Genomic DNA, 12,292 nt, shown 5'->3' with positions numbered 1-12,292 from the left:
CTGAGGAACAAGTGAGGCTTGCACAGATTGACCACGATGGTATCGAATGGTGGTGCCAAGTGGCCTCCTTCTGTTTTCTAATCCCTTGTGATAGACTTCCATTAGGTATGAAGTGGTGAATGTATGTGACAGGCTGCCGGAGGAAGTGGCTGAGACAGGTACTGTTGCAATGTTTCAGAAACACTATTCAGTTAATGGATAGGATGGGTTTAGAGGGACATGGGCAGATGGGACATTTGTGGAGTTAAACAAGAAAATCTGGAGTTCAGGGCAAGACACAACTGTACTGGAGAAATTCAGCAAGGCAAGTAGCTTCCATGGGAAGTCATGGGTAACCAATGTTTTTGGTGAAGGGACCAGGCCTCAAATGATGGTTACCTTTGACTTACCATGGATGGTGAGGGACTAGTGTGGGTGGGACATTATAGTTAGCATGAGCAAGTTGAGCCAAAGGGATATTTTCCATGCTGCATGACTCTGTGACTCTACAGCAAAGTCCTTAATGTCAATCACGATTTAAATGAGTGGCAGAAAGGCTAATGCTCCTTTCTCCAGGACTGTCCAGTGAAGGAAACTCCAGTGAAGGAAACTCCCTTCCCCAATCAACCACATGATCCTTTGCAGCACTGAGAGAGAGCTGAAGAGACTTGCATTTCTATAGCATCTATCACACTCTTTTAAGGACATCCCAGAGAACTTCACAGCCATTGAAGTGTTTTGGAAGCAAAACCGTTATTCCCCGATCATGAAGCCATTCAATAATTGTTTTCCTTGGACTCAAAACTCATTACAATGCAAATCAGAAGGACTGAAAGTCCATATATATATATCAAATGTTATTTTTTGAAAGGCCTCTTAAAAAGCTGTTGACGTCTTACACACAATAATCCCATATTCCACAATTCCAGGTCAGTCGATGATCATTCATTTGTACATTGAGATCCCATGTCCTTCTGGCTTTAAGAGAAGCCGATGCTTGGGATTTGAACTAACCAACCAGGGGTATTAATTTACTGCATGCTTCTGAATAGATTCCAAAAATAAAAACATATAAACGACATGGAATTGGATTGGTGCAGAGTTCACTTACTATTGGATCCTTCACCAGGACTGGGGCTTAGTATTTCACTTTTTAATCCATTGCACTGCTGAGCTAGGTCTATGGCCATCTGCAAATCCTCGATCCACTTATCCATCTCCACTTGTGCACTGTTGAACACAAAAATGTTCGCACATGCAAAGTTATTCAATTGGCATGTTCTGGTTTAAGATAAAGTGATCCATTCCCTTTCCCAAAGTTGCGTGACTTCACTCGCTGTGTCAGCATCTAACTGAAAAGCTTCAATTTCGGTCACCATTGCTGTGGGAAGGATGTCGTTGAGCGGGAGAGGGTGCAGAGGAGATTTACGAGGATGTTGCCAGGTCTCGGGGTGGGGGGGGGGCCTGAGCTATAGGGTTTATACCTTAGAGCGCAGGAGGATGAGGGGCGATCTCATTGATGTGGACAAAATCATGAGTGGAATAGATTGGGTGAACACAAAGAGCATTTTGCCCAGGGTGGAGGAATCAGTAAGCAGAGATGGATTTAATGTCACTTGGTGGGGGAAGTAATTTAATAGGAACTTGAAGGATAACTTTTTTTTTTACACAGAGGGTGGTAGGGGTATGGAATGAGCGGCTGGTGGAGGTGGTTGAGGCAGGTACCATTGCATTGCTTAAGAAAAGAAATAGACAGATATCAAAATCAGAATCAGTATCAGGATTTATTATTATAAAACAAGTCATGAAAATTGGTGTTTTCAGCAGTATCCCCAGTCACCAGAGCTTCTGACCTCAACTCCCCAGTCCTGACTCCGAATCCTCCCCTACGTGTGTGTGTGTGTGTGTGTGTGTGTGTATGTGGTAGGACGAGGGGACGGTTCGGAGTCAGGATCGGGAGCTCCAATGTGCCAAGGAGAGAGGGAGGGAAGGGGAGAGAAGGAAGGAAGTGGAGAGGAGGGAGGGAAGGGTTGAGGAAGGGGAGGGAACCCCATTGAGACTGAGGTCCCGCTCCTGTCCAGGAGCCCGAGGTCACCACTGCTGCAGGAAAGCTGCTCTCCTTGATGACTCAGGGACAAGTGATTTTTCTGACCTCTTGCAGCTGGAAGAGAGGCCTGCAGTTTGAGAGAGAGAGTTGGAATGTTACAGGCCCAGAGGACCCCAAAACCCAGCAGCAATAGAAATTCACCAAGACAAATGGTTACTTGAACTTTTAATTTTCTTTAAACATAAAAACAGGATCAAACTATAACTTATTACTATTAACTTAACTTAACCCCCTTCTAATTCTAAGCGCACGCAATGTGTGTATAAGTTCAGAAAAGTTCTTTAATTCACAGTCCAATGTCACTTCTCATTGGACAGAATTTAACATTTATAAATTTTCACTGAGCTCTGGAGCGTAAGTGGTTACTGCTCATGAAGGTTCTTGTTGGTTTCAGATAGAGATTTGTTGCTTGTTGGACACACACAAACTGATTCCCTCCGATCAGCCACTATAGCGTCTTGCCGAAGAAACTTGCCCCATCAGGGTTTTCCAAATGATAACCTCTTCTTCTGCAGGTCACCTCAGAGTTCCTTTTGTTTCCCTTATTCCAGGTGAAACACTCTAGCTAGGCATTTCCTCTTGTATGGACCACAACGGTTTTCAACAGGCTGAACTCTGAACTCACAACCTATCTTCAAAATGGGGTTTCAACAAGCTGAAAGCTTGCCATGACTGCAGAAACCAGTTCTCTCTCTCTTAGAGAAAGCGTGACTGGTCTCCTCTCTCTCTCTGCTTGCAAAACCACATGACCTTCTTAGAACAACAAACTGCACCCAGACAGATTGTGACATTGGACCCAAACTTCTGAGTCCGTTCATCTGTTGCTTTCAAAACAATCATCCATTACTCCATAGCAGGTCAAATTAACACCAACTTGTGAAGTCTCTATAGGCATTCTTCAAAGTTTTTGCAAAAGCACTCGGAGCTTGGACTGTCTGGTTTGAGCAAAGCTTTGGCATTTTAAATGAGATCTGTTTTGTGAAGCATTTGTGTTTGTTTGTGACCTACACTAAACCCCTACAATCTATCTCCTTCAAAAAAACATCTATATACAATATAAAATTTGATATAATCTGTCACAGGAGAGAAAAGTCAATAAGGGAAGCTAAAAATTTCATGTCGGGTGAATTTTTTTCAATCTGTGAGGTCAGTACAGCTCCAAAAAATTTTCAGATAAATGAGAATTTCTGATTAGTTTCGGATATCTTCATTTAAATGAGGATTTTTGAAAATCCGATTTTGGATAATCCGAGTTGTACTGTAGTTTAAGCTAAGGCTGCTTATTACCTTTAAACATTCACAAACAAAGTGCAAAGTCACCTTACAAATTGACTGCCAATGCTCATGCTAGCTGGCTACTTTATAAAAAAACATTCAAGAACTCTTACCCACATAAACAAAAAAGTGCAATGAAATTAAATTAGATAGCATCGATTCTAAGTAATCATTTAAGAAACCTTCTGTATCTACCTTGCAAACTGACACACTGCCTTACCAAGGTTCCAGGGGTGAAGTTACAAGGAGAGCCTGCACAATCTGGAGAGATGCTGCTGGGAATGTGGAAGCCAAGGAAGTGATATGGGCAAAGATTCTGGGAGATGGAAGGGTGAGAAGAGCTCACTGGGGAGTTTGTGAGCAGGAGATAGATGATGGGAGGGCCTGGGTGTCAGTGGTGACGTGAGGACACCTTCAGGGTATGAGATAAACTTGGATGCCTCTTGGTTTTGAGGTGATGCATTATCCTCAACTCTGAAATCAATGTCTCCTTCAGCAAAATGTAACAAGGGAGTGAGGGTAAAAGGGAGTTAGGTCACCAATAGCAGTGGAGCATGATTGGATGGGCTGAATGGCCTGCCCCCATTTGTATAGAAGAGAAACTGAACCAGTCGAACCTAGCTGAGCCCTAACAGGTGCGGGTGACCAAATACTTGGCTTTGCAGTCAGCACAAACGTGGTGAGCCAAAGGGCCTGTGTCTGTAATGTTCTGAGTTTGGTATTCCACAGGGAGGTGGAAAGATTCAGGGACTGAGTTCCAGAGGTGAAGGGCCAGGCAGCTGTAGGCAATGGCGGAACCATTAGAACTGGAGGTGATGTGTTGGTGAAGGGCAGAGATTTGACTGCTCGGAGCTGGAAGGGAATCGGGAGCAGGCGTAGATGTGGAGTGATTTCAGCCAGCATCAGGTGGGGTGATGGATGAAATGTGGTTGGACACGTCAGGGGACTGAGTCAGGGGAGGCGGCCATACCTCGCTGCCACGATAATGGTCTGGTGTTGTCCATTCAGAGTGAAACAGTGAGGAACGGACCACTCTGCCTCACTCTCCTCGATCTGAAACAGAAAGGTACACAAGCCTAAGTACACCTCCCACCCTGGAAGACATCAGCTTCAAAACGAGAACACCAATCTGAAAGGAAAATGGAAGGGCCAGAAACCAGCAGCCAATCAGGCAGCATTCCATCAGAAATCTGCAGTCAATTAGGCAGCATTCACTCACAAACCAGGGTGGGAGGGGAAAGAGAGTGGGGGGGGGGGGGGTGGAGAGAGAGGAAAGGAAGGGATGCCAGGGCAGAGGGAAAGGGGAGAGGTGGACCTTACATACCTCTTCAGCTGCAGCAAGTGGGAATTTCAGTGCATGTGTGCATTGTACAAGTGTATGACAATAAACTCTCATGTCCCAGTAACAGCAGACAGAGGAGGGAGGGAAGGCAGGAGAGAGGAAGGGCAGGGATCTACAAAGGAGGGAGAGGGATGAGAGAAGGAGGGCAAGGCAGGAGGGATGGAGGAGTGTGGGAGAGAGGGAGGGAAGGGCAGGAGAGATGGAGGGAAAGAAAGTAGAGAGTGAAGAAGGAATGGAAACTGCAGCCAAGGCAAACACCTTGATCCAGGCTTTTGGCTCTGCCGTTCATTGGGGGCATCCACTGGAGACACTGACCGTAGACTGAGGTTTTCATGCACAAGGGCAGGTCTTGGGCAGAGAGAGCAGGGGAAGGAGACGGTGTGGTTTTGGGAAGGAGATCCAGTGCTTGGGGGCTGGGGCTGAAGGCACATCTGTGGATAGTGATGCAACAGATGGAGCTGGGTTGGGGTGGGGTGGGGAAGAGAAGGGCTGGCCAGCTAAGTTCCACCCCAACCCCACTAAGTGGAGACTCACCATCATACCGTAGAGAGGGACCTGGCCGTGAATCTTGAACTGATTGGACGACGTAAGCCCTCTGCTCGTGTACAGGAGGATATCATTGAACTGTGGCAATAAATACATTTGAATTAAATGGCAATCACTCCCGGTGAAGGGAGGGTAAAATTCACTGCAGGCGGTTGTCTATATGCACTCAGCTTCAGGAAGTGGCAAACACAGCCCGGTCCATCATAGGCTCTGACCTCTTATCAACTCCATGTGAGAGATAGCCCCAAGAAGGCAGCCAGCACCACAAAGGACCCCAATCACCTTGATCACAACCTCTTCTCACTGCTACCTTTGGGCAGATAGTCCAGAAGCTTGAAGACCAAGAACAGTTCCTTTCCAACAGGAATCAGGCTTTTTGAACTTCCCCTTGTTACACTAATCAGGGACTGCTGCAACACTGCAAAGACTGTCTGCACTGTTGTAATGTCCCACTTGGATCCCTGTGAGTATTCTTTCTCTGTCTTTTCTTTATATTTATTGTCTCTTTTTAAATCAGCGAAGTGTGCTAATGGAGTTTGTTTTAAGTTGTTTTTGACAAGTACCTGGTAGGCTGCCGCAAGTAAGAATTTCGGTGCATGTGTATGTTGTGCAATAAACTCATTATCACTACTCTAATTATCAACACAGAAGGGTGCAAGAAGTGGCAAAGCTGGTCATGCCCATCAAAGGGTCCGACCTCCCATCCATTGCAGACGTCGACGTGAGGAGCTGCCTCAAGAAGGCAGCCAACATCATAAAGCACCCCCACCATCCTGGTCACAGCCTCTTCTCACTGCTCCCTTCGGCAGAAGGTACAAAAGCCTGAAGACCAGTAGTTCCAGGTTCAAGAACAGTATAGTCTAAGGGTTATCAGGCTCTTGAACCTCCTCAAACTAACACCAAATGTAAACTACTTCGGGATCACCAATGAAACACCACTTTTTTCCTTTCACTACTGTCATGATAATGAATATGTATGAGATGTACCGGAAGTCACGTGGTATGAGAGAGAGATAAGAACACAAGCAGGAGAACAAAGGAAAATGGGAAAATAAAAAGACACTGAGAAGTTTACCTGATAAAACTTGTGTTTAATGTTTTATTAACTTCACATTTCGGGCCACAAATGTGACAACTACCTGCAACTGTGAATATTTAGTTATCGATCCTTTTACATTTATTGTCTGATTTTTTCTGACTTGGCACATTGTGGAAATGTAATTTCTACGATTGCAGTTGTCGGGTCTTACATACCTGTGTGGCTGCAAGTAAGAATGTCAATGTGTCTGCATTGTACTAGCGTACATGACAATAAACTTCCACATCCCACTAACAGCGGGTGGTACTGATCAGATTTCCTGCTTTTCACTGAAGGGTGAGGGTACATTATTTTTCTTTACAGAACAGCCCCAGGAGGTCGTGACCACCACCTGAGACAGTCTTGAGTTGACCGTCCCATCCAATGGATGCCAGCATTTTATTGCTGGGTTCCACTGGGCCCCCCCTGATGTGGCAGAATGTGGGGGAAAATCTGCAATTTGGGGGCTGATTCATGCTGGCCACTTACCAGGAAGAACATCCTTTGTTGCAAGCCCTTTGCAGACAGCTTACTGAGACAGCCCTGCCGAATGAACTCCTTCGACCAATAGAAATAGAGAGAGAGAGAGAGAAAGTACCAGCCATTAGTTGTACTTCATGTCATTTCACCAGATTGTGGTACATTCATCCAGGGCCCCACTCTGTTTTGCATCCATATTTGTCTCCGTGGTGACATTTTCTGCAACCATTATGCATCGCAGCAGCGCAGCAGATAATCCCTCTGCCTCATCGCTCAGGAGACCCAGGTTCGATCCCGACCTTGGACACTTCCCTGCCTGAATTTGCATGTTCTCCCGTGTGAGTGGCTGGCTTCCTCCACCACCCACCACACCCCCTCCCCCCACACTCCTCCCGACCTCCCAAAAGCTGCTTTCAGGTGCATTCTCCGCCAAGAATGTGCCTGCAGAAGCGAATATGGCCCTGTGGAATGGTCATTCAGGTGGTAGCCCTGAAAGCGCTGTGCTGTCCACCTGAAAGGGATAACTGCAGGAGAGGCACCTCGGAGTGCACTCCGGCTCCTGTCGGCGCGGGACATCAGGGCAGGGACCGCCGGCATGGGATGTTGGAGCAGGGGCAGCCGGCACAGGACATCAGGGCAGCCAGCACAGGACATCAGGGCAGGGGCGGTAGGGAGGGGAGCTATCAGGCGTGGAGGGGGGGGGGGGGGGCTGTCAGGCGTGGGGGGGGGGGCTGTCAGGTGCGGGGATGGGGGCTGTCAGGCGCGGGGATGGGGGTTGTCAGGCGCGGGGATGGGGGCTGTCAGATGCGAGGATTTGGGTCGCCGCCTGATTGTCATCAGCCTGGTTCCTAGCTGCCGCTTTCAGGCGGTTGCATTCAGGTACCTTGGAGGACTGCTCAGATGCGGAGATTTTACCTCCTGGAGGAGGGTTGGTGAGTCCTCCTCCGAGCCGCATCAGGCTCTTTCAGGTGGCCTCCGACAGCTGCCTTCAGGTAGAATATGAGGTTTTATATTGGGGTATTCTGGCCACCTGAAAGATGCTGCAAGTCAGTGTGTTAATTGACCACTGTTAATTTCCCTTGGTGTGTGGCTATGGCAGAGTCTGGGGGGGGGTGGGTGGTGGCAGGGGAGAGTTAATGGGGATATGGGAGAGACATGGTTACAGGGAAGTAAATGGGAGAATAGCACCTGACGAGAAGGTTCTGTGATGGGCTGAAGGGACTCGCCCTCTGCTATGAGAGAATGGGAGGCTGACAACTCTCCTCACACCTGCAGCTGCGTCTGGTTGAAGCACAAATGGTAACACCTTCTAGATCTTGTACGCCAACAGATTAATGAGTCTGTGATTACAGCAACATACAGCAACTTTCTCCACTGTCCTGCCCTGATCCATTCACATGGATGCAGTGCCTCTACTTCTTCAGGAGCCTGAGGAAATTCAGCACACCACCTGCATTCTTTAACAACTTGTGCAGGTGCACCATTGAAAGCACCCTGATTCAAGGCTGCTCGATACTGCAGCGGGTTGTGAACAAGGCTCAGATCATCACATAATTCCCCCCCCCCCCCCCCCCCCCCATTGGCTCCATCTATAACTGCTGCTGCCTTGGAAAAGCAGCCGACATATTAAAAAACTCATCCCTCCCCCCCCCACAGAAGGTTCATGAGAATGAGATCACACTTCACCAGATTCTCTCCCGCTGTCCATAAACTCTTTGCCCTCTCCCCAATCACTTCTCAGTTTTTTTCCCTCTTCTATCCTCCCACCTGTACCCCGCCTATGTCCTCTTACCTGTTAGCCTATGCTCCTCCCTCTCTCCCTTCCTCCCTCCTCTTCTCTTCCCCACCCCTTCACCTTTTTTTATTTAGACATCTGCCTGATTTTAGAATTCCTGAGGAAAGGATTAGGCCTGACACATCGATGTGCGACTGGCTGAGTTTCTCCAATATTTTTGTGTTCTGAATTCAGCCCCAACATCTGCAGATTTACCTGTTTGGCACTAATAAAACTTTGCTCTGTACCAACCGATTTCTCTCTCGAACTTAGAATTTTACTTCCTGTACATGTAAATGTGGTTGATGTTTGCACTGGTCAAGCATTCTGTCAGGGGACATGGAGCTAACATTAAAGGTCCTTTCACTTTGTGATGGTTTGTGTTTGCATCTAGATCCTGTTTAGAAGCAGAAAATTTACTGATGGTCTGAATGTTGATGTCATGTTAGAACTTGCTCCAGTAGTGTTAATGATTCCTCAGTAGGGTTGAGGTCATAGATACAGCCAATTTTCTTGACATCACAGGGAGATAGAGTCACAAGGAAAGGTTCTGGCACATTGGCCTTTGTATAAGTCAAAGAGAATGGAAATAAAGGGATCCTATTCTGGTTTGTGACTGGTTACTCATGGTGTTCCACAGGGGTTGATGTTAGGGCCGCTTCTTCTTCTGTTGATTTTGGATTATGTGACTAAATTTGGAGTTTATACCAAAATAGGTGGTAGGGTGGGTGGTGACAAGGATATGGAAAGGCTGCAAAAAGACTTGGATAAATGAATGGGCAAAGGGGTTGCAGGTGAATGTGGTACATTTCACCATATTGGAAAGTCTACCATCATACACTTTGCTAGAAGAAATAGATGGGCAGACTATTATTTAGATGGGAAGAAAATTCAAAATTCGGAGGCGCAAAGGGACTTGGGAGTCCTTGTGCAGGATTTCCTAAATGTTGACCTCCAGGCCGAGTTGGTGATGAAGAAGGCAAATGCAATGTTGGTATTCATTTCTGCAGGAATAGCAGACAGCAGCAGGGAGGATTGTGATGTTGAGACTCGATAGGGCACTGGTGAGACCTGACGTGTAGAGTTTTGGGGAAGGATGTGCTGGTATTGGAGAGGGTTCAGACATTTTCTAGAATGATAGCATAAGAGGAATGTTTGTCAGCTCGTTGGAGTACTGAAGGATAGGGGAGGGGGGTGTGGTCTCATTGAGATATTTCAATGGGACTAGGTTAAAATAATTGTTCAGAATGCTGAAAGGCTTAGACAGAGTAGATGTGGCAAGGATGTTTCCCATGGTCAGGGAGACTAGGACAAGACAGCACAACTTCAGAATAAAAGGACAACAATTTAAAACAGTGATGAGGGGAATTTTTTTTTAGCCAGAATATCTTAAGTCTGTGGAACTTGGGTGTATTTAAGGCAGAGATTGATGGGTATTTGATTACTAGGGGTATCAAGGCTGGGGAGTGGGGCTGAGTGGGTGGATGGATGGTGGAGCAGATGTGCTGGGCCTACTTCTGGTACTATCTTGGGAAGAACTGAGTACTGAGGTTGGGATGATATTAAGTAGTTGTGGAAGACACTGGTGAGGCCAAATTTGGAGTATTGTGTGCAGTTGTGGTCACTTAACTACAGGAAAGTTATCAAGAAGATTGAAAGAGCACAGAGAAGATTACAAGGAAATTTTATCCCCTGGAGCATTGGGGAATGAGGAGAGATTTGATAAGAGGTATGCCAAATTATGAGGGGTCTAGACCAGCCATTCTCCACCTTTTTTTGGCTAAGGCCTCTCTGGGACTCTACTCAAAGTTTATGGCCTCCTGCCCTGTGAATCAGTCATTTTGTTTTCAGCCGTACCTCTCTCCTTCTGACTAAATGAAAAAAAAACATAACAAATATTTATTTATGTTACATGAGGTGAAAAGAAAACAAACCTTTTACTTCAAGGTGCTCTCGTCCCTGCGGGTGGGGTGTAAGGGCTCTGTTGAGAATGGCTGGTCCAGACAGAATAAATGTAAGCAGTCTTTTTCCACTGAGGATGGGTGAGACAAGAACTAGGATGCATGGGTTAAGGGTGTGTGATAGTACAGACCTATCACCAATGTATATAGTTACAGTATCTAGAGTATGTAATGACTGTGCTTACAGCGATTGGCCGAGAGCTTAGCCACGCTTACTGTCTGGGCCTTAAAGGGTTGTGTCCCTAGCCAGGTCGGATCATTCCAGACTGGTCAGCCACCTGTGAAGAGCTCCTGTCTTTTGCTAATAAAAGCCTTGGTTTGGATCAACAAATCTTTGGTTCTTTCGACGAGCTCTACAATTTTATTAGCAAAAATAATTTTTTTAAAAAGGGATGGAGTGTCTGACTCGGCCAGAAAAACGACATCGACCCACAGTCAGCTGCAGCCTTCAAAGCCTTTAAGTTCTGGCTGTTGAACTTTGAAAACTTCCTAAGGCTCATTGAGGTGGAGGAGGATAACCAGCGCGTAACAGCATTGCTGTCTATGGTGTCCTTGAGAGTCTACGAGAACATCCAGGATGAGACCACTTACACCGCAGCTATAAAGGTACTGAAAGAACTGTATGATCAACAGAGTTCATGCCCGGCTCGTGCTTGCGTTGAGGAAGCAACAGCCCGGCGAGTCCAGCAGGGCATATTTACAAGTAGTAAAGACGTTGGGCAAGGACTGTAACTGTGTGGACAAAACTGCTGCTGAGAAAACAAACGATCTCGTCCGGGATGCCTATGTGGCCGGGCTCCGATCGAACGAAGTGAGGCTGCGCTTGCTCGAACAAGGGGTAGAAAAACTAGAGGACGTGGCCCGGATTGCAATCACAATGGAGGATGCAGTCTTAAAGTCAAACGAGTTCTCTAGGGACTGGACCCCACGTTCTGAGGTGAGTAGAGTGCCCTTCTTCTACCCTACCACCCCCCAATATACTGACGGCCTGTCGGCTGCTGCTACACTGCCCCCTGCGAACCCAAAATGTTATTACTGCGGGAGGGACAAGCACAGCAGGTCCTAGTGCCCAGCAAGAAAAGCCAGGTGCCAGAAATGCCTTAAAAACGGCCACTTTGCTGCAGTCTGTAGGTCTAAAATGGCCGCTGGCAAACACAATGCCTCGTGTGAAGTCCAACCGCCACTATCCCATTCAAATTCTTCTTCCCCAGAGCTCTTGTCCAATGAGAGCGAGGGCTCCCCTGCACGGCAACGCCTGATGTCACGGAGACACCGAACCCGGAAGGGGCAGCCCACCCTCGCAACCATGATGTTGGCCCGCCTCTCGCCCCCGTATGGAACACTCGACCCGGCCTCGGTCCCGACTGTAGCGCCCGCTATTGCCACGGCCATGACCACCCCCGGGGTCGATGCTACCACTGCTGCTGCCGCTGCCACCGCCACAGCCATCCCCGGAGACGACGCTACCGCTGCCCGCTCCCCTGCTGCCGCTGCCCACGCTGCCGCTGGTGCGGCCACCGCAACCGACTGGGGATCCGCCACGGTCAACCAGGTACTCGCCCTAGCGTCCATCGCTGACGACCGCTGGGGCCCGACCGCCACGACCGACGACCTACCCACTGCCAACCGTGAGCAACAACCCCCACTACTTACCGTTCATCCGCCGACGTCACCACAACAGCACCTCCAGGGGTACCTCCAACCTGCTCCTCCAGCGCTGACTGCGTCTATGACATCAACCCGTTGCGTG

At 47.7% G+C, this 12,292-nt stretch overlaps 1 protein-coding gene across 2 annotated transcripts in view; it reads right to left on the bottom strand.

The window, feature by feature from the left end:
* LOC138739013 (FERM, ARHGEF and pleckstrin domain-containing protein 1-like) overlaps nucleotides 1-12,292 on the bottom strand; it is a 302,053-nt gene that overhangs the window by 31,893 nt on the left and 257,868 nt on the right. For both annotated transcript variants that reach the window (XM_069890341.1, XM_069890340.1), the window contains exons 20-23: nucleotides 6,817-6,885; nucleotides 5,238-5,327; nucleotides 4,332-4,414; nucleotides 1,091-1,209 (exon numbers count right to left, since the gene is read on the bottom strand). In XM_069890341.1, coding sequence (XP_069746442.1) covers nucleotides 1,091-1,209; nucleotides 4,332-4,414; nucleotides 5,238-5,327; nucleotides 6,817-6,885 — 361 coding nt within the window. The remainder of the gene's footprint in view (nucleotides 1-1,090; nucleotides 1,210-4,331; nucleotides 4,415-5,237; nucleotides 5,328-6,816; nucleotides 6,886-12,292) is intronic.

This window comes from Narcine bancroftii, chromosome 7, assembly GCF_036971445.1.
Source record: "Narcine bancroftii isolate sNarBan1 chromosome 7, sNarBan1.hap1, whole genome shotgun sequence".
Classification (NCBI taxonomy): domain Eukaryota; kingdom Metazoa; phylum Chordata; class Chondrichthyes; order Torpediniformes; family Narcinidae; genus Narcine; species Narcine bancroftii.
Note: the sequence above shows the minus strand (reverse complement) of the source record. Positions and strands in the feature narration are given on the sequence as shown.